Source organism: Neodiprion virginianus, chromosome 1 (genome assembly GCF_021901495.1).
Source record: "Neodiprion virginianus isolate iyNeoVirg1 chromosome 1, iyNeoVirg1.1, whole genome shotgun sequence".
Taxonomy (NCBI): Eukaryota; Metazoa; Arthropoda; class Insecta; order Hymenoptera; family Diprionidae; genus Neodiprion; species Neodiprion virginianus.
Window position 1 is genome coordinate 31722663 of NC_060877.1, and position 23104 is coordinate 31745766.

The following is a 23104-nucleotide window of genomic DNA, read 5'->3' on the forward strand; positions in this document are numbered from 1 at the left end:
AGCAGACATCCGATAACGAGATTTCCACCCTGAGATATTGCGAAGAAATTTTCCAGTTCCACGTATCTACGTAGAAGCACAGATGCTTCGCACAACGGCCGAACTAGTACGCGATACATTCGTTTTAACGATCACCGTCCTCATTTTCACGCATGATAGCTCGTTTTGATTGCGTATCCTACGAGCTGCCTCAAAATCACTCCGTTTCACAAAAGTTCCATCACGATTTACCGCACGAATTACGTAACGGTGAGAATCGATGCAGCGGATTCTGCAATCACAGGTTACGAAACCGCAAACGGAGGACATATTGTTAGGACTTTACGTTGCATAATAATTCATGCGAAGCTTGAGGAAGAAAAAAATACAAATAACGAGAATACCCTCTCGAGGCTAAGAGCTGTATTATCAAGTCAAAGTTTAGTAGACGTGCTTGAAATCTGCCTTTCTCCTGTTTCTGGAACCGACTTAGACGTCAATGTTAGATATCAGATTTCAGTGAGGTTCTAATTTCCATCTTAGAGTAAAGACGTAGCCGAAACCATTTCGCGTGTCTATCTGCATCTTTATCAAGCTAATTAGGTGCAGCCCAAAATACGACTGGCTTATGCGTAGTTCCCATTCTCGGAATCCACTGTTCTCAAAATTTCAGCCATCTTGTCTGAAAAATAAACTCTAAGATGCCGATGATGGAGCGTTGAGCCTTGAGCCTTCGGAGAAGTCTGCAGGAATCTCTTTGAAACCGGGTAAGAAAAGAGAATCGATCGCTTTCACTGCTGCGTAATTGCGAAATGAAATGCGAAGTGAAATTGCAAAACATGCATACAACATAGAGATTGACTTCGCCGAAGAAGCCACGTTTGTTTGCTATTGAAAATCGAAAGAGAGTTAATACGCGGTTAATTTCCCCGAGCTCTTCTCAGGCGTCGAGTATCTTATCTTATGTACTACGGCAAGATTGAGATCTGTTGAAATTTATCGCGATGATCTATTTCGCCCGGCTTCACGTTGCCGAGCTTATTTAAGTAGCAACCACTTTGAACGAAATATGTATACACACAACTGACTTCCGGAATGGACCGTTCGGCTTACAGCAGACGCTTCGGAAATCCGCAAATCTACTTTATAAATCCCACGTCGGATGCTCGCCTAAAATATTTACCCGCTCTATAAGCTATTTCAAATTCCCACGATGATCGAACGTTAATTTACTTGGTGAAAATCGAAAAATTCTCGGATCTATATCCATGCCCGGTACAGTCGTCAGCTTTACTGCCACGCATCGTCGACCTAAATATGATCGAGTTTTCGAGCCAACCAACAGCCAGCCTTGAAGATTTATACAATCGTTAAGGCCGCGTTCTTCACCCCCTGAAATGTTGAAAAACCACGAGCTGTTTCGCCTGCAGAAGCACTAATCACTTCTCAGACGCACAGTGAATTTCTGAGTTAAAATTTTCCCCCTCGTTTCCAGTCTACGAGTCTTCGGGGAAAACGAGGAGGTCGACAATGGCCTAGGCAACGCGTAGCAAGGCGGCTAGACACGTCTTGCGGTTCCTAGCATACAAAATTCATCGCCGTCTCGAATCGCAAAGGGAATTCCTAGATTTCTAGACTCCCGAGGGACCGAAGAGCAAAATGTGGTCGCTTCTCGGGCCCAATACTTGGTCCCCGAGCTTCGGACTTCCTAATTCAATTTTAATGCTCTATCGGGATACAGCGTTATGCGTGTTAATCAGCTCCTTAATCATCTGCCGGCGATGCGGAAAAAAGGTTCGTAAATGCTGAATTAGCGAGGACGTATTTAGTCCGGCAAATTAGAGCCGCTAAGGCGGAGAGGAAGAAAGGAATGAAAATAATACGAACCCTGAATTGTCGTTAAAAATGCAAATTGGACCCGCGTAGATATATGCGCAATAGTAGTAATATAACAAGTAATATGCATATTTTTCTCTCATGAAAATTCCTCCGCGCGTGCACCTTCGCAATATATAACACGTCTCACGCGTGATTCATATCTAATTTTTAGTTGCTCTCGCATAACGCGAAATACGATTATTCCCCCCGTAAGAATATCGAGGGGATGATGAAAACTTTCGGTCTACTAACGTTGATAAAAGCATTAATGTCGGTGACGCGAATCGATGTAAATGGGAGATAAATTTCGTTTTTTTAATGCTAAAGTCAAAAGTGAAAATACTGTCCTTCGGATGCGCGAATATCGACGAATCTGTACACTTAAAATTAGATGCATTTGTGTAAGTTCCAACTGGTGTTAAAATATCGCGATTCAGCTGTTAAGAAGGTGATCAGAGAAGTAAACTTTCACGGCCCTCCGAGTGCTGAAACAATTTACTTTTACTTACTCACTCGTTTTACTGCGCGAGCACGTATTTAATTCTCACCTTGATTGGCGGGACAGTCGTTCGAATGTTTTATCAAATTAGGGAATCGAAAAAATTGATGAGACGCTCTACAGACGCGGCGACCTTTCGCGGAGGTGGGCTAATTTCATCCTTACACACTTCTTAACTCATTCTTATCGGATGAACGAATTTTCGTGAGATATAATACGTAATCATAAAAGGTATTACCTGTTTAATTGACTAACTCACCGCTAATTATAAGTTTTCTTAATGTCTGACGCGGCGAACTCCCGACGATTTTCAACGTCGAACGCTGGCTGCGGTGTAGCATCGTCGGGAAAAATTTTACCACAGACGTAACGATATTTAACGAGACGTTGGAGAATTTATGTCACAGAAGAAATCGGTCACGGCGACCTTCGAGGAAACTCCGAATCTAATTATTTATGATTGATAGTCTTCCGGCATGCTGATAAATTACAACGTCATAAGAGTCCAAAACCACGTTACGTGTACGATAATGACAATTTTGTTGAAACACGTGCTTGCCTATAACCAGGCAATAAATCAGACCCGAATTTCGATACCTGATCTTTGATAGATCCCGCCGTATATCAATCGAGGACTTGATACCAGAACCGCCGGTTATCACGGGGAAGGTTAAAGTTTCTCAAGACGGGCGATTTTCCTCACGTTATATCACCTCTGTCGCGAGCCCTACGGCTAAATTGGATTTTAACCCCCCGTAATTATTTAATAGGCTTTTCTACCCGCCGAGCGAGAAATTCGCCTATAATTCTTTTAGCAGGTCAAAAATACTCACCTCAGATGAGCGCCGAGCAATAAAAGATTGGGGTGGATAAGAGCGGTACGAAAATGAACGTCGTGGATCTTTTATCGGCGGAATTAACAGGTATTAATTCTTAATTTCACGGGTTTAAAAACATTTTCCATGTATAACAACGACAATAATTGATCATTTGCACAGCGTCGAATGCCGCAGTTCGACGACAGAAGCGCTTTAGCGGATCAAATATTTGACGATAAATTTTCATTAACGAAACACCCGGTTATCCGTTATACCGTTCGCACGTACGCGGCCAATGGACTTTACCACTGTTGCTAATTAAGGGTATCAAATTTCCACTGTAACAAATTAGAAAAGTCTCTCTAGGCGATATCAAGGATTACACGGTGTAAAATTCAAGTCCGTACGACGTGTCTGTTCCAAGCTTAAGGCGTCACGTGCATCGCAGAAAGTAGAATTAATATTACAAACACCCTGGTTAAAATTAAAACCAGCTTTCATTAGCAGCCGTGCAATGTGGCTGTTCAAAAGTTTGAATAACACGACACGTGTTTTCTTCGTTACGCGTAAATTGCCCGGCGGTTCTCAGTTGCTGACGAATCTGACGGACAGAAATTGAATGTAATTTTCCATTTTGCGATACGTGATGTTACGATACGTGTCGATACTTTTTTCTTTCCTGCCTTTTCAAGAACCTTGACGAGACCCTGCACGGCGGAGTAATTCCACCGCATTGCGTTTGCTTGTTTCGCCAAATCGCACTACACCCTGGAATCTCGTCAAACATGAAACTCCCACCCGTGCGTACGGCATTGGAATTCATTCGCTCGATTACCTTCGCAACCACAGGCATTCCTTCAATTCCAATGCGCGTTGCAGCGACGAGTTTCATTTGCAACGCGTCGAAATCCTGACGTGCAGGTTTTCTTTTGACTAACTGTTTTTATTTCCAACCCACGCACAGTTGTTGCACATTAAAGAAAAAATTTTCCAACTCGATTATAAACCGAGGTCCTTGAAGGGCAGAATTGAATTGAAAATTAGTATCGAATAATTATCACCACGGTGCATGAAATTTGAAAGGGGGATATATTCACATGGAAATCAACGGCAATGGGAGCAAAAAATCGCTATTCCGAAGCGATCTCGGATTATTGGGAAAGTGATTAGGTATATCCCGCATTGAGTATACCAGGTATTTATCGTCGGTAAAAGAAATTCATGTTGTAATTCAACCCTCGTCGATTAGCAGGAATACCATCGAAAGCGTGGAATAATTTACCCCCGAGCCATTCAAGCCTCGGTGCGGCTTTTTCCACCCGGCGTTTTCGAATCCCGCCCCTTTCATCGTAAGGACTCCGTCATTCCATCTCTTCGACTCGCAGTACAACAAAAAATTGATCTCATTCTTGGGCAGCTTACAATGGTAAATATATAATAAAAATTACAAAATAATATTTTATAGTCGAGTAAAAATCGTGAAATTCTGTTATTTGTTTGCCATAGAGAAACGACCTAGAATCCAGCTACATTATTTATCGATAGAAACCGCAGTGCAGGTGCGCGTATCGAATTCCATTCCTCCTACGCTTTGAAATAATGGATTTGTATTTGCGACAGGACATATTCATTTCGCGGGTATATTTTCAGCCAAATATTTAATATCGATCACCGGAATCTATACCGTTGCACTTTGTATCGGACAGGACGCTTGAGTTACGTAAGCAAATTGTTGAAACGATACGAAATAATAGAAAATTTTACTCAAACCTTGAGAAGGTGGCTGAATGCCTTTCCACTGATTCAGGATTGACGTCATACCTACTCGAAGTTTAAAATTCCGACGACATAATTTCGAGTTATGAGACAGCGCGTAGCGTATCTACCCAAAGCTCATATTGTTGTATCGTCGGAAAAGCGAAAGCTCGCGCAGCAGCCCGAAGATCCTGAGCAGTAAAATTAGCCCGTCACTTCCGTAGCTCGAGTGAATTATCACCTGTAAATAAATGAAACTGCTGTGGTTTCGGCCGAGGATTATACGCACGGGATCCGGGATTATTAGAGTTCTGTATCGAGCTCTCAATCCGGTAGCTCCGGTAATTACTCAAATACACCGGTAATTACGAGAGGATCCTCGGCGATTTTGGAACTCTGTATCCCCCGATTATTGCTGAAAATTAACGCGCCTGAAGCGAACCTCCGTCCACGATTTCATCGCGGTCTCCGTAAAAGAAAGACTTGAAGACAGATTTTTATCACGGCTCGACACCCTCGATAAGCCTGCTTACGATATGTATGTACAAGCCGTGAAGCCGACTTTATTAAATCTCGCGTGATTTCCTTCCCACGGTTTGCGGTAAGTCATCCCCATCTCGAAAGAATAGCCTGCTGCGAGCAGATTCAGATTTTATTTATAGCCAGGCGGATATCTTTGTTGTCCGCTTTCGAGAGACTGAGAACCGGACATTAATCCTCGAGATCTTCCTCTGACTGTGAAATTGAGAAGGGAAAAATTACGTACTGTAGTCTGCACGCGAGTATATCCAAGGGATTTCCTTATTTCAATTTCAATTCCAATTTCTCCTGCGCGTTTTATACGTCCTGCCGCAGTTTTACCAACGCAGGATATCGCCGATGTTCGCGTCTGTGGCAGGACTCCGAGAACACCGTCAAACTTCCGCCTTTCCGGAAGCGGAAATTCTTGCCGAAGCACGTTCCTCGAACCGTTTGGTGAGTTTGCGAGCTTTATAGTCGGCTGCAAGCTCGAAGAATCGAGGAGCGCGTCGAAGCTTGTCACGTATTATCGTTACGCTTGTTATCATTGTCCGACGATCATCAGAGGAGTCCAATAAATCATCCGGCCCGCGGTATTAAAAAATGATGTATACGTACCGTAAGAGTATTACTGGCGAATAGCTTTGGCGGTGCTATTTTTATCGTGCTTTTTATTACTCTGCGGAGAAAACGGATGAACAATTTTCAGCCTGTTTATTTTTAGAGTCGCTGAATCCTGTCGAGATGAGAATTGAAAGATGGAGAGATCGATGAAAGAGGTAATAATTGTCTTGCTGAAAGACGCGTGCATCCGTCACTGTTTGAACAACCGATATGCATATTTGATCGCAAATTATATTCACAAACCCCGTCCATGCATGTGTGATCAAGGTGATAATTTTTATCGCCACTTATCTTAATTACGCCAGTGTGTATAATAATGCATATTACGAGTTGTTTTGGCGTTTACACTCCGTTAATGAATATTAAATAGTTGCACAGTCAGCCTAATTAATCGGTCATTGCCGCGCGTTCGCGTTTTTACACAAACATTGTAGAACATGCATGCCGATATAGTAAATGAAATTCGAGTGATGATAAAACGATCAAATCTCCATCAAGTATTTTCCATTTCACGTGTTCGAGATTTTATCCAAAGTTCGTCCATGACTTTATACTTTATCATGTTTATAATTTTACTTTTCCCTCTTATAATTTTTTCATTTCAGCAGCGATTAAACCGCGGTTCTTTTTAACAGCAAACACCCACGCAATTAATTCAAACGAATCGTATCCTAAACCACGCTGTTTTATGCCACACGTTGAGATTTTACATTTTTTCGAATACCGTGCGCATTGTCCCTCAATGAAATTCATTTCGACCCTTGTACGGTGAGGGGAAAACGTGTGCTAAATTAATTAATACCGTGCTAGCAAATTGTACACAACGATTTTGCACGCAAACAAATTCGCATCGTCGTATCCTCCCTTCCAGAATTGCGAACGCAACTGCCAAAGCTCAATTTAAACTTGCCCCGGGTATCATAACTCGTGTAATAATTCCCGGCTGACTGACGAAGTTCGAGTTGAGCTTTCACGCCGTAACCGTAACCGTCGTTCTATTCCGGTACCGCCAACAGGAGCTATTACGCCACGCTATCGAAACTCAATTTTCTACAAGCTTAAAGCCGCAGTCACGGCACGATCAATTTTTTTTCACCACGTTACCGAAGTATTCGGCTAAAGCTTTCAGTTCAGTGATTGTTGGTTATTTCGGCTAGCTGCGCCATTTTCAAAGATCGTCTAAAAATAAAGCTTCATCGATCGGCTTGTAAAACACGTGCTGCAAACACACGTTTCAACCACGAGGTATTTAATTGCCGAGTGATAAGTTTCCGCTGCTGTTCTATCTGAACCAAAATTTAATGCTCGATTTTCATCCCGCGATTGGATTATGGTGTGGGTATAAATTCGCTTATCCAATGTGTGATAAGCTCTCGTTGGCAAGGCGAAATCAGTTCACGGCAATACTCTGCAATATTCAAAATGTATTCCTGCGTTCTATCTCGCGTGATCTAAAAAGAACTCTTTAAGAACTGATCGATTTGAGTGAAATCGGGAAGTGAAATCGTGTCAAACAATCGTCGACTTCGCACAAAAAGCACGCTGAAAACTTCGCGTTGATTTATCAAGCCGGGAACGACAGCGAGGCAAAAGAAAATAGAATCAAAGTGACGCTTTTTTTAAATAAATTGCCAATAAAATTGCAAAACAATTTTCAGCCTCATCTTTCTAGACTCGCAACAGCAAGTAGCTTTGAGGAAAATTCTTTCCGGTAAATGGATGCAAAATGCAACGCCGTATGCATTCGGCCTTGTGCCAAGAAGCAAATTTTAACCCACCGTGTCTTCTCACACAAGTTTGGTTCTCACGGGTTTTTCTTTAAGGAAATGGGCTGCGAGTCAAACCCTCCAAACGGAAAAACCCGCTCTGTTCACATGACATTTTCCACGCAATTTGAAGGTAGAGTATTATACGGTTCCCTTATCCGTGGAGTCTCAGCATCCTCGAAAATATTGACGGGAATTACGCGATGATGAATAAACAGCCAAGTGAACTTTGTGACTCAACCAGTGTATAGTTAACGATCAGTTTCACAAACCCGCGTGAAAAATGCAGAAGGATTCTTGCAAGACGGCATCAGGCTGAAGTTTGTAACGTTATTGTACCGATGCAACTTTAAAAAAAATCGTTAATTTGCAAATTTAGAGAATTGCCTGAAATTCAAGAAACCGTTACCAATCTCAGATTTTGTAAAGTCAACTTCTCGAGTTATTCTAATGGTGCAAGACAGTAATTTTTGTTTCAACGTTAGTAACTTCAGATACGTGAAACGGCAACAACGGCAACGGTGCAGCAACGAGATACCGGAGTTCTTACAGATTACTCACCAAGACATTTTTTACGCCCTACGGAATTATTTTCGTCTTTTTCTTCAAGTTTCTCGTCTACGTCGGATAGGCATTTGTTTATGTCAAAAATACGACTGCAGGCTATCAAACCATGGAGTTTTACCTAACCACGGGAGAGGGAAAAAAAGCTCGCGAAAGCGAAAGCTCCCGGGTTACTTACTCGTATAGGCTCGGGCGATGTATGGAGGAGAAATTAATCGCTCTACACTGAGAGAAGCAGGGTGCGCAAATTCCGAGCCCGCATTTGGCTTTGATGCATTGGAGATATGAAAGTACGTCTGTCTGATTCGGGTTGATCTTCTTTCTGGTAATTGAAATGTTTCATTCCCACGGGGCTGGAAAGACTTTTCGGGAGCAGAACTGGAAACAATGTATGTTTCTCTTCCCTTCCAATCTCCCTGAAATTCTCGCTTCTTTATCTTTTTTCCAAATAATTCGTACCCTCCTCTGCAGTCTCGTGGGTTAATTTTTCATGCCGTTGGCAATAACCTGAAAACGAAAACTCCGTCGGACCGATATAACACAAATTTTATACGGTGCCCAAGTCATCGCCTACATGAGTATGTATATCAGCTAAAAATCTCACACGGAATTTGAAATTCGGAATGATCCTGACGGCCTTGAACTTTTTGAAAGCTACGACGGGCTTTCCATTATCGAATAACGTGGCTCTCTTTCTGCGATGGTCCCAATTTAGTGTACAGACATGAAAGTGGGCGAAAGTTTTTGGCGAGCCGATTGAGTCAGTTTGAACATTTGACAAAAAATTTATGATACTTCAACATCAAAGCTTGTTTTTTGCACCGAGTGCAGCAAACATGCGGCGAAATAAACTTGTTAATTATAGAAGGTGGGACCGGGCAAACCTAATTGGGTAGAGCTGAACTTAGACTATTTGACACCTAATCCGACCTACGCAGAGAATTTCGCCAAACTTTTTGTCATGATCCCAACGACGTGCCTCATAGCTGTGCAAAGTGGATGGGCGGCGATGTAAACTGTGAAGAATGATCGTAAAATTTCACTTTTTGCGAGAAGTACAGTGCAGAGTTCTTTGTCACCTAACCGTGAAACTAGATGTGCAAAAACTTTTCAGCTTAATATTCTCTTCTCAAGACTTTCAATTAGCGGGTTTTTCCGTCCCGGTTATCACCCCGCGATTTTCCCCTTACATTAATCATATTCCAGCAGAGGAGCGCAGGTTCACGTTAGATTTTGAAAACCTAAACTTCTTACGCCGATCGTTCTAACAAACAGCTGCAAGATAAACGGCGATATTTACAAACGACTCAAGCTAAAAAGATAAATCTAACCAATTTTAGCTCTTTCCTCGTATTGTGCGTCAAGCGAAAAAAGCTTTGTACAATATCCTTTGACATTATTTTGAAAAAAAAAAAAAAACAAATGTATACAGTGCAGCGTCTCTCGTCCGAAGCACGGTTTCTGCAGGCACCACTACCGAGTGCGTTTAAAATGACCTTTTTAAGTATAATAGAGCGCCCTGAAAGCTTCGGCGGCGTAGCAAATTTTCAGTTTATAACGTGGCGGTATTTTTTATTCCCTTTTCTACTTTTCCCTCTGGTTCCTTGCTGCAAAAATCAATTACATCCTACCAGCCCGTACAGCCATTATACATCGCGGGAGTTCGGCGTCGTCCGCCTTTTAGCTCAAAGACATAAAAAATTGCGCTTCGAATCTGCGCCGGGAGAAAACTCCGGCAAGTATGTATCGCGGGAATTTACAGCATGTGCATTACACCTATCTCTTGTCCTTGCTCATTTCCACTCGCTCGTCGCTTGATTAATAGCTGTGGGGCGCCACGATTCCCACACGAGGCTGATAAGGTCCTTTAGCGAGCCTGTCACGTGATGCGTCAAGGGGGGGAAAAATATAGAATAATAAAGTGAAATATACAAAATGGTAGATTATGCATGTGGAAGAAGACAGAGGGTAGCGGAGAGAGACGGAGAAAGGCGAGGAAAGGTGGATAGACGAAGGAACCACTGAAAATGAATCAGAGGCTACGGAAGTATTTGGACGAAGTTCCAACGTAATTTTACGCCTCTGCCTTACATGAGTGGCTTTAAATATTTATTGGCTCATTTCCCAGCATGACACGACTTTTTGTTTACCACGGTGGGTCACCGGATGTTTTTTTTTTTCTCCCACCGCAGCCACGCTACACGCCGTCATATTTACACGAAATTTTACCGTCGCAGACCCGGTAAACAGCTTTGAGAAAGCTGCGCCAACCCCTCGAAAAATCATCCCCGGAATTTCTGTGAATATCTTCGAATATTTCCGAGGTATTCCAGACGTTGGATAATATCTGATACTGAAATATCGACTCGGCAATATTAAAACTCAGAGCTGCGAATTTAAAGCTTTGAACCAAGAAGCGGGGAAATCGTTATTATCTGCGAAAAGTCCCATCGGAGAATCTGATTAGAAATTCAAACACATTCGCTTCGCAGCTGCTATTGTTCTTCCTCGATTCTTCCTCAAGGGAGAGAAGGAGAGACGGTGAGAATTTAATTGGGAAAATTTTCAAGTGTGCAACCTTATCTCGTAGTAAGTTTTCAACTCGCGTAATTCCCCGAGAGGCGGATCGATCCGGTATCGGTATCGTCTCTCCGTACAATCGGCAAGTCATTCCGAACTGCGAAGCACATTGTTCACCGAACCGGAAGCCGTGGGCTCCTCAGATTCATCTCTGTCGTATCGCTAACGTGTCCTGAAGAACAACGGTATCAAGTTGTCGGTGAGTGTCAGAGCCACCTTCGTCTCGGGGGTACCTATATCACCCGGAAAATTACAACTCAACCCCGTACGAGATGCTCCGACTTCACTTTCCGCGGCAGCATGATCGAGCAGCTGCCCGGAAACCCGACACGCCGAACGAAATTTCAACAAGATCATTTTAACGACGAACCAAGCAAGGGCCTGTTCAAGAACTCCTCTCGCGATGACCGCAATAATTACAGACTTCCGGAATTAACATATCTGAGCTTCTGTTGTTAATAAAATTATTATCACCGTCGAAACCGGCCCCTTTCCTTTAGTGGAAAACGAATAATTGTGTAGTTTCCATGTTTGTAACAGATATACGGCTTGCGGATTTGCCTAACTAATGAGAAGAACTTGCAAGCTCGTCTTCAAAGTCGATGCTGAGGTTACAAAGGCCGCATTAACGAATTTTGCTAACGAGGCTGAAATGCGTTTTAGTTGAATCAGACGATCCTGCACATGGAGAAAGAGTCCCAGCCCGAATCCCTGCGTCATGCACAATTTGAGCGGATTTCTCGAGCCAAGCCCGTCCGCAGGGCCGTTTCACTGGTACCGAATTTCACCCCCTTGAACACGTCCGCGTCTGAAAAAAGTCCTCCCGTTCTCCTCCTCTTAATTTTTCATCCACTTTCATTGCGGTGAGTAGTGAGTATTAGGGTAGTTCTTATTTTAGCCATGTCGGAATTTGTTCGCGCTCAACCCCCAAAGTAATCGACATACTCGTATATAGAAGAAAAATCTGGCCAAATCCCCGAATTTTTGCGATAATTCTAACACGTCCCGTCAAGCAGTCGAATTTTTGTACATAGAAAAATGACTGCATTTGAATTTGGTTTAAGAAATACGGTTTATTAATTTAAAACCGTATATCACAAAAAAAATTCCTCTGGCTATTTTGTAGGGAATTTAATGCTCTACAAAAAATGCCTCTGGTAAAATTTTCGTAAATCTAGCGAAGAACTGTTTCTATTTTTTCGCTTTGACATGAACAAAATAGGAACCACCCTAATAAGTATATCCAGGTCGTTGCAGGGATGAAAAGAATAACGCGGGGTGTTCTGGACACGTTTTGCCAGACAGCGAGACGCGATACAATACGAGTCGTCGCCTCGTAGCAGTGACGAAGTTGTTGTAAAATGACATCAGGCTGTTACTCTAATTACCAGTGCGGGAGTTCGAGCTTCCGTTGCATCCGCGGAGGTCAAAGATCCTCCTCCGGCCGCAAGAGCCGAGCTTCAGGCATCTTGCAGTCCTGATTGAATTATTACAATGAATACCGGGAGGGTGTGTGAAATTTTCCCGATCCTCGACGCGCTGGAGGAGGGTAAATAACAATTCGGAGTACAAAGGACGAACGAAATACTATAACCTGAATTTTGATATTTATTTCCAAGGAAAATCACGGCTGGTGCATGACAATTTGACAGCGATATATGATAATAACGGGGCTGCTGCTCCTACTGCTTGACGTGACAGAATTTTCAGTCAAGCACGCATACACATTTTTAAACGTCACTCACCCTCGCAGGAGCCGCGACGCTCGTTTCAATTAAAACCTCAAACGAACAGATGGGACAATAAATTTGAAACGTTGTTTGAAAATGCCTCGCCGATCCGACTGTTCGTTATTTTACCAGAATGTACCGTATTCGGGACTGCAGAGGCGGCTCGTGCCAAAACTGAATGATATACGAATTTGCAAGCCCAACGAATGCAACGGAATCTATATCCGGAGTAATAATTGGCCGATCATTTTGATCGACACACGGACGTTTACGATCTAAACCTCAGATTCTTTGAAGAACAAATGACTGAGTGATCAGTCAAGAATAAAGAGAAAATGAAATGTTGCGGAAATATCTGAGGTCAAACAAAGCGTTCTTCAGAATTTTTCAATCGTAAAACTTGACTACGCTCACCGAGAAACGGATCGAGAAAAATCCGACGAAACAAAAAGCTGCGCCCTCGTTCCGCAAAGAGCAGGCGAATTTCTGAAAGCTTAAAACTGGCAATTTCATTTCACCGAGTGACTCTCACAAACGGACGAAATAATCGTCGCGAAAGATGTTGTGGCGGGATTTCTCAACCGCGAGAATCCGGGCATGTTCGAATGCATAATAGGCTTATGTTGGTGCGGTTATAACGGCGGAAACTTGAACACACATCAAAGCGAAAATGGCCATATTCAATTTCCTCGTCGTGAAAGTTCTAAGCGTATTTTTTAACCGTGCCGAAATGCGCTGAGTATAAAGTAAGGTGGTTGGTTCATGGCGGTGTGTGTAAAAATATTTACCGTGAAAAATGCGATACGGTCTGTTGATCGCAACGGAGGATCTGACTTCTCCCGACGCTATACAAAGAAGTCGCTGAATACTTCAACATATCGTCCGTACATGATCCGCAGCAAAAGGGATCAGCTTTGGGAGAAGACGTGTCGGGTTTTTTTACGCGCCGTCAAGTGTGTAGCTTTAAAATATCTCCAAAGTTGAAAATATCTATGCTGACATACAGCCGACGGTTTCGTCCAGCGGTCAAAAAATCCCCAATGCAGTGAACGATCTCGCAACGTGCGGACAATAAATCGGGCCGATGTTAAAATCGGATTAAACCAAAGCTACGCAGACGGCTCGTCGCGTAGATTTAATCGGTAAAAAATTGCTGTCGCAGCCAGCACGCGAGGCCTGAGTTGTACGACTGGAAAAAATTAATTCAACCAACGTGGCCTCTTTCTTCATACTTTACGCCGTAAACCACCCCCGCTTATTATTAGCGCCTTTTCGCAGAAGTGCGTGTCGACTTTCCACCAAGAACCTACGGAGACCGCCGAAAAACGAGCAACCTGCCTGCACCCACGCGCTATCTAAATCAGACCAATCGCAAAGCACTCGAGGGTCGCAACCCCTGCAGTCAAGGGATAAATGCGCCTGTAAGACGCCTACACAATTAACCTCTTCGAAACGGATACTCGAACTATCATTATTACGAAATAATATATTGGAATTGGTCTGTGGAGTTTGGCTTTTGAAGAATTTTCTAGGGCAAGTGAACCGATTATTAACGCGTCTAGACCCAATTATTGACCCTACGATTTTTCAAAATTATAAATTGAAGACACGAATTGTGAATTTTTCGATGCCTGAAATCAATCGCTAGAGGGTTAAACACTACAAATTTATTTTTTAGACATTTTAGTACTAAGGATCGAACAGATACAACCAAACAATGTCGATAATTGAAATAGGGTCGATAACTGGGACGTTTACCTCACAAGCTTTCTACCGTAACGATCCAAGATCAGGACTGGAGAGAAAAAAAAGTGTGAGCTTGCAGAAAGTGCGTCACGTTCTTCGGGAATAATCCGATGTCACAATGGAGACAATCGCGAGTGAATCGAGGTTACACCGGAAAATGAATTCACATTCTGGAGTAGGTTGCAAGGCTGAAACTGAAAGTAGAAAATCAATGGATGGATTTCGCCAGGCTTAGAGTAGTTATTCAAACAATTCTAATAATCGACGCACGAATTCGTGAGATAAAATAGCGGCGTAATAAATAAGCGCTTTCGCCACTTGGCGAAAGTAATGGAACAAATAAGCCAGCGTCAATGAGCCCGATAAGAGGACGGCGTTCAGGGAAAAGACCATCGCGATAAAGGAGCTGGCGCCGGTCCTTTTCACCGATTTCAAGCACCCGGCGCGGCTTCACAAGCAGATTGTCGAGCTTCGCGCAAAGCCGAGAAATGTACCTAATTGTCAGACAGCAGAGGAGATAGTCGGAAAATTAACTCATCGCCGAGTAGAATAGAGACACAAGGGGAGCTTAACTACCCGTCTGGCTGACGTCCAAGTTGACGGCGTTGCGTCGGATAGACGCCGGCGTCTTTCTCCATGTAAATTCGCCCGAGCACCATCGAGACCTGTTAGCCGCGGTTCATTTGCCGCATCGAATATTCGCCTTTTTCGACTCGCCAAAAAACCGCGTCTCGGCCTAGAATTCGCCCCCTTGTTAAGCTCGGTACGCCGAGTCCATGATGTATGGACTTGATCGTTGACGAGCCTGGGTGAAAAAGGGGAAGGGTGCATTTTTGATAGTGGGAATAAAAATTCCCAACAGTACCAAAGACGCGGTTAAATCCGCACCGTTGTAATCAAAAGATTTCTCCCCTGCCGCCGTTTCCGACACGTTGTTAAACACGGTTTTCCATTATAAAATATTGTGATCAGTAATCAGGCGAAGTCACTGCAACGCCGTTATGGAAAACGTGTCCAGAAAACTGTCGGACCGTTATTGCGGGGGTTGAATATCTGAAATTCAAATTCTCGGAGGGATTCTGAGCATTATTTATAACCCCGAGTCGAAACGGAATTACGGAGTTTGGATCAGAAACTCGGAACATCCACGTATTCGACTTTTTTATTTATTTATTTTTTTTTTATTGCAAATCACTTGCCAAAGCTTTTTTTCACCAGTCGTAAGTTACCTCGGTTTCACCCGGAATCAGCCGAAGGTTCCATCTCGTGTTCAAGGTATCTTTTTTCTTCTCGATTACCCGTGATTAAGGCTACCAGCTATCGGGATTCACATGATTAATCGTTGCTTCTCATCACCACGTGCATGCCGCCTGGCTAATTACCTCGCTTATATACGGATTCCGGTGATGTGAGAATTCTGGGAATTTTCTCCTTCGTCATTTCTGATATGTACATCGAATAGTTCGCCCCTGCACCTTCGGCGGACTATTTTGCCCATGCTTCGATCGCCACTTTTGTCGGGCTCTTTACCTGATCCTTGCGATTCACACAATTCTGATCGAGCATCGGATCAGCTTTTTCAGACATCCGAGGTGACACTTTGATACCCGCTTACCGTGGGTGTGTGATGGGATTCGATCCACCGTCCGTGAAATAAATTTTCGAGTTGTTTGCCGGCCGTATGATTCGATAAAATATTACAATCGCATATTAGCAAACGCGATATTGGTTGTTTTATGTAAATTTTTCAAGAAACGTATAAATTTCGGGTCCTTCAAAAAAGTCTTCCGATAATTTATGCGATTTGAGTCGGCATGCTTATGTCATTAGCGTGCGTCGTAAATTTACCATTTTTAAGGGGAAACACTTTTACCCAGTCAGTTCTTCCTTCCGTACGGTAAGAGGATCGTTAGGAAGCTGCTGCCACGCTACTTTCCACAAGTACTTTTTTTCTTCTCTCTGTCGCACTCACTCTCTGTGGCACCCTCGGATTTTGCGCTTTCTCCACCCCCCATCGTCCATTCCGATGGCCTTTTCCGCGCGCACGACAACTTTGACAAGCTTTTAAGGATAACCACGAACCTGTCATCTCCTTGGTATAAAATCTCCGCGACGTTTCGGAACCTGGATTACTCCAAGTGCTGATCGCCTTCGTATCCGAAAAATCCGATCAACTTTGATGATCTAGAAATGGCGAGTGAAGTAAAAACATACTGATGCTTATAACAAATTAACGTGCAAACGTGAGTCACGAATGAAATATTTGTCTAATGCTTCTGTCGATCGAGTAAAAGGTTTCGATAAGCTATAATGGTAACACTTCGCAATCTTTATTTACCCAGTACTCGACGCGAAAACCTTTTACTCGTATATCTCTAATCCTCAGTTTCGATCAAGTCCTTCCTCCTTTCATCGCAAAAGGATACGTCCAAATCCCTGAATGCCGAAATCGCGGTCCAGATTCCCTTCGACGGAGGCACGTTAAAAAAATTGACGAAAGCAGGCAAACAGATTTATTGCAGGTCTGTCACAACTCACAAGTCAGCATGTATCGATTCTCACGTCGTCGCGTGAGGCGGGATAACGTAGTTTAACCAATTATACGGTAACACGTAGCAAGCGGTCTCCACGCGCCATCAATCAAAAACCGAGGTCAGCCTTGTCCCCAAATGTCCGGGTCGGTTTACGGCCGGAGTCTCGAGTCCTCCTAAAGACCCGTGTGAAGTCGTCCGTTAAGTGTTGACGCTCTCCGCAGAGGTGCCCGAGGACATCCGGGCGTTGACTGGTCCACGTGCCAGATAAGACGGCGAACCCTGTCCCTTCCAAGATATCCCTTCGAGTGACGGTGGTGATCGTAGCAAGGATTTTCACTCGAGCGTCGCGTTGCGATAACTGTGATACCGGGGTGGAATTGATGTTGGGAGGGTTTGTATAACTTCGGGAAAATTATGCCGCCTCGATATTGGAGGACAGTCGAAGAACAGGATGGATCTACGTCCCGGCTCGTCCAAGTTCGCCGATTACGATGATCCAGATGAATGCGATCACGATCCAGAGATCTCGCGTCTCTACATTACAGAGCTTATAGATCGAGGAAATCGATATTATTGGTAGCAAATGAGAAGGGAATTAATACAGTTTGGATTCGACACCAGATCCTCGAACTTCTGGAGACGTCGAAAGAGTCGTTTTTTAACAGACGATAATAATTCAGTGACGGATTGATACCACGTGGGACGTACACAGCGTTATCGGAGCAGTTTAAACGATATTTCACTCTGTGTGATGGATGTTCGTCGTTCCTGCGGTGAGCAGGAGGGGGGGAACCGTATTCAGGTACGCAGTGCTCGATAGGAACGAAAGCCGTACTGTGGTTGCCATTAACGGCTAAGCTGTAAGTATATTTACAAAACGATAGGAGGTCATTTATTTTTACGAAATAGGGTGTGATGCTGGCACGATTGCCAACCGCGAGCAACATAAATTGCCCGATTCCTGCCAAATCTTACTGCACCGCCTCCATCGCCGACCTAACTTCCGGCTAAATGTAATATCGGCGTCATTTCATTTGTCCGACTTGTTTCGAAACGCCGTATAACGAAATCATCCTTATATTGACACTAGATTGCGGTAATCGGAAAACAACGACGATAATACGATTTAATAGCGAACAGGAGGTCGCGGAATATCAACCGACGAACCATATTTTTCCGCCATCAGAGCGTGTTCGTATAAAAGCCGTAAGAAACGTTGTTATTTATCTGCTACGCATATAATATATGGAGCACGTTCACCGTCGTTATCGACACGTTGGCCGCAGAAGGAAATGACTCTTATAACTCCGACAGGATCCTGTTGCAGGGACTTTTACCCTTCGCACTTCCTTCGCCGCGTTGCTGTTACAAGATAAATTTTTTATCCCGTATATCGCTTACTTTTCTACCCCGCTAAAGATAATTAAGTGTAAGATAGATCGGCTCGCGATGTGAAAATCCGCATCGTTACCAGACCGGCTTCTCTTCCCCTTACATGAAATATCCGCTGCTGACGTCACGACTTACTTGTACATAATACGCGTCCCCCCGAGTGCGCAAAAATATAAAGAGAAAAACGGAATGAGAAAGAAACTGAGTTATTGATCGTAAACCAAATCCCAAGTTCTCATCACGCTTCACCGAGCGGATTACGGCCTCTCAACCATCCAAAGACTATCTAATAGTAAGTTGACGTCTGCAATGTACCGCAATCTCGCGATAAGATTCTGCAGCATTTCCCTCTGGGCCTCAAGGGGCAAGTAACATTGCGATCGGCTGCATCTAGGCATCGCAAATCTCGATTGCCTCCGCATTACCCATACATCCATACCTCTGTAACGTAAATCGATATTTCCAGAAAACTGCACTTCTCCAAAAAACAAAGAATTATTTTCAGATAAAACAAACCTTCCCGGTTACTCAAGGAACTCAGTGACTCGAGCACACTGATTATTTTCCAACCCTCGTATTTCAAATATCCCTGTAAAAGGTGGTAAAACGTTTTCACCAAAGCCCCACCACGAATCAGGGAAGCATATTTGTTAGCAATGTCATGCAGATCGGAGTTGTCGATATTTTCAATTTTGACGAGTGCACTTGACCGTTTACCCTGCTGATTGCGATTAGACATTTTTCGCTCTTGCTTGACCAGTTTTTGGAACATCGATGTGGGCTGGATTTTGTACCTAATATTCGACGCTAAAACATCGCAGACTTTCCCTACCGTACGGTGTAAGTGAGAGCTGCTCGTTTATGAAAGAACAATATTTACTTTCGGAAAATTCAAGCGCATAAACTTTATCCCCAGTGAAGCTATGTATGTGTACACAGTCTATACCTGCCGGCTATGACGCCGACGTCCGCATCGGATTAGCTTGGAATTGTACCCTAATCTCTTGATCAGCACGTAGAACTCACGGTGTGTATATTTGGGGATTGAGAAGAAGGGAGTTCAAACTTCGCAGGCACTTTCCGAACTAGTCTCCCCTTAGGTGCTTTATTCCTTCTACTTTTCTCCCCCGATGCGCAAGAGGACCACCAATACCCTCCAGTGGAAGAAGACGCTTCGTGTATGTTGACGTGTGAAAAAACGATCTAAATAGCTCGAAAAAATTTGCATTCGAGGACCACCTGTTTCGCACGACGAAAGATATGACGTAGGCGCGTAGCCTGTAAAAGCTGTTAGCTTTATTATCAGCCAATTTTTGTGAAAGCTCCTGTTTTCACGCTATTTTCAGCAAGTCACACCGCGATTCTCGCGTCAAGGCAGAGCCGGGCTAAAACGTCCAATTCATTCTCGTCGATGCAGTCAGAATAAAAACAGGACCAGACTTACTGCAGTGGATTCAACTAATTCGCTGAAATTTCGCGCTTCTGCACTGCTGCACTGCTCGCATGGCATTGAAATTCGTCGGTGAGGATTTTCGCTAATTGAAAGCACTCTCAACGGTGGAGTTCTGCTAATGAATCGCGACAGGAAACACGGGAATCTAACGGGAATTTCTAACTTGAGAGACAAGGGGGTTAATTTAGTTCTAGTTTTACCCTCCATTGATCTCGATTCAACCCCACATTTAAACTCGACCGTTGACGGTCAGGCTTGAACGAGCCAAATTACTTGGTCCGAATTATGCATTCTCGCCAGTCTTATTGTCACACGCATCCAATTGCAAAAAATCCCTGTTTTCATAATGTTTTACCACATTTGCAAAAATTTTCGGTAATTCGATCGGTGCTGGACTATTTTCAAGATACCTACGGTGCGTCGGAAATCAATTAATAAGATCGTTCCGAATGGTTACATGTATAATTTAGTGCTCCAAGGTCGATCAAACGGTGCATGTACATTGATAACTAAACTCGGCTTACGGTTACAGGATCCAGATTATTGAATATTACATACGTACCGAGTTCGAGAGTTAAGTGCATATATCACTGACGATATGGCACCGGAATATTGGATCGCGTTTTCAATGATAAACTGCAAAGTGAATTGTATAATGTTAGATCGATTGGAATATCACGGTTTAACATTGTCATTATTACCATTTTTTAGTGACTTCGTAGTCGTATTTCAAACGCGAGTAGCTGTATGAAAGCTAATGCACGATTCAATTTCGCCGAGGAAAAGGTAATAAAATTTTACATGAAAGAAGAATTGCACGTTTCATATACGTTCCGATATGTATAATTCTGTTGTTATATTAAACCTGCATCTACAGCGGTTTCCGTCAACGACAGAAGGCTCTCAAAAGTTTTCGACAAATCGTTTCAAAAGTATCTTCCAACTTTGTATTTTATTCACTTATATCGTAAAAGTGTCACGCCGATTTCAAGCATTAATACTAACCCTTCAACGAATTATCCGCATGCCTGTAATCACATTCATTTTTCGTAGATTAATAATTTGCTAAAGTTAGTAACAGCGGCTACATTCCAGTCGTGACAAATTATAAGAAATTATGAAAACTTTGAAGACAGGTATTCGAGGCCTTCGTTATATTAAACTAATCTAGCGTATTACCCGTCTACGGTAACGTGATAAACTCTTCTCAACACCGATGAGGTGATCCGTCTTTGAATTTTGTAATTAATATTAAACGGGGCTGGCATAGCGCCTAAATCGTGTTGACTTTTCTATCCTTCTCTCTATCAAAAAATGTATAATTTTTCGTTACTCAGACTAAAGAGTAAAGTTTTTGCACATCCTTGAGTCCATCCACTCTACTAGCTCAACGGTTAATCTACATTCGGTCCGAATCTTTGATCAGCCGTTGAATAATTGAACCGACGCGAGCGCTGCGTTGGAAACGCAGAACGAAAAGCGTATGCGTTAAAAACTTTGCAAAAAATGTTCGTGCGTCGTCTCGATTACGCTCTTGCCGGCTGATCCGTGGACGAGATTGCCGTCCCGTAATTTTAATTAATTTCCCCCCTCCTATTTTACGGTTAGCATTGTTTTTGCCCGCTCCATTTAATTCTCCTACGCGAAACACTGCGCCATAGAGATAGTATAAATCAGAAATAGTCCTAGACTTGATTCAAATCTCCCGAGCGGCAAGTACCTCTAATTTGTAGAAGTCTAGCTTTTATCACCGATCGCAGAGCTTACTCGGCGAGTTTTAGTCCAAGGGTAGGTATGCTAAATTGTTGAAACCCTTTTTATCGGAGATTAAGCTCTCGTTTCATAGCTTTCCCACGTCGACGCACTTTATTAGAGAAAATTTGCATAAGGAGCACGCTGTTTGACGGGTTCATACAAGCGTCTGGTTTTTCCCCTGCTTTTTATCCGTATTTTTACGATTCAGAAAAGATAAGAAAAAACGAAACGATCCTTCTCCAAAATATGGAACAATAACGGTCGAGTTACGTTTGAAAAAATAGAATACTATCCGCTCAAATCTTTAAAATTTTTTCAAAGTACATATGTAATAACGACCTTCATATCCAAGAATAACATTAATCAACAAGTCATCAAGGTCAAGATAAATCGTCTTCATCATATGTAATAACAATAGCATAAGTACATACGTATATACTTACCAATCAATCCAATGGAATCCTCTCAGCCGTTTCCCGCCATATTGGATTTAAGTGAACTTCCATCTACTTTGGAACACGTTACTCAAGGAACCGATTTCATTTTCCTGGAAATTAGAATTTTTATCACCATTATTTTTATTATTTTCAAACTAGTTTGACTCGTCTTATAATTAGTTTTTTTCTATGCCCCTTTGCCAAACGAACGATATACGTTCTGAATAAATTCTACCCAAGTGGAAAACTATGATTGTTAATTTCGTCAATGGACAATGAGTGAAAATAATTACAAGGTAGAGACGAATTGATGTTCGCAGGTTTCTTCTTTGTACGCACGGAAAACCTGTGCGTATACTATGTAATTATCAATCAGAGAGTCGCGGAGCATCCGTAATGTGTTTGACATCCCCGGCGATGGTGGGATCAAGTGTTTGGTTATCAAATTCCCAGCATGTACCACTTGGCGAGGGCCGCGAGGGCTTTGAATTTGATCACCTCGCCCCCCTCTTCAACGAAGATTCAAATAATCCTAACCAAAGCGTCCTCAGCCCTCGTTTGGACGGCAAACCAATTCGCCGCACAGTATGTGAGCGTGTGTCTGTGTGTGTGGGTGTTTGTTGATAAATTTTTCATGATTCGCTAATTAGTTTCCACTTCTTGTTCTGTCAGTTACGCGTTTCTGATCCGTACCTACTTTGAATCCCAAAGTAGAATTTGCCGTCTGGTCTGCTTATTTTGTCGCATTATTATGCCTGGGCGGTCTCCGAATGAATTTTTTCCCCCGTATTGACGGAGAGAAAAAAAAGAAAAAAAAAATTTACAAACGAATACGTAATTAAAGAAAACTAATTAGGACTGACGAATCACATTGTTTGTTCCAGTTTCCCGTGTTATTCAGAAAACGTCGGCGGCGAGTAAAGGAGCAAGAAAAGTCTGAGATAGGGACGGGAGGCATGTCTTGAATCGACGACATTCCAAGGTGGAAGGAAAAGGTTCTCCTTCGAAACTCATGGGTAATGGGAAGGGGGTAAGAAACTGTCCGAGTAACGCAAGAGATGACGATGAGGTATAA

General features: G+C 43.0%; 2 protein-coding genes across 5 annotated transcripts in view; one reads left to right on the forward strand and one right to left on the reverse strand.

Annotated features, from left to right (window-relative positions):
* The window catches only part of LOC124307303 (neuropeptide CCHamide-2 receptor-like), a 113983-nt gene extending 107805 nt beyond the window's left edge, over positions 1-6178 (reverse strand). The window contains exon 1 of the mRNA XM_046768880.1: positions 6067-6178. The gene's annotated coding sequence lies outside the window, so the exon portion shown is untranslated. The remainder of the gene's footprint in view (positions 1-6066) is intronic.
* Positions 1-23104, forward strand: part of LOC124307284 (neuropeptide CCHamide-1 receptor) — a 70057-nt gene that overhangs the window by 32672 nt on the left and 14281 nt on the right. For 2 of the 4 annotated variants that reach the window (XM_046768806.1, XM_046768809.1), the window contains one exon: positions 22914-23059. In XM_046768806.1, the coding sequence (XP_046624762.1) occupies positions 23042-23059 (18 nt within the window). In that variant the 5' untranslated portion in view covers positions 22914-23041. The remainder of the gene's footprint in view (positions 1-22913; positions 23060-23104) is intronic. The other 2 variants (XM_046768815.1, XM_046768821.1) reach the window with 1 other exon arrangement.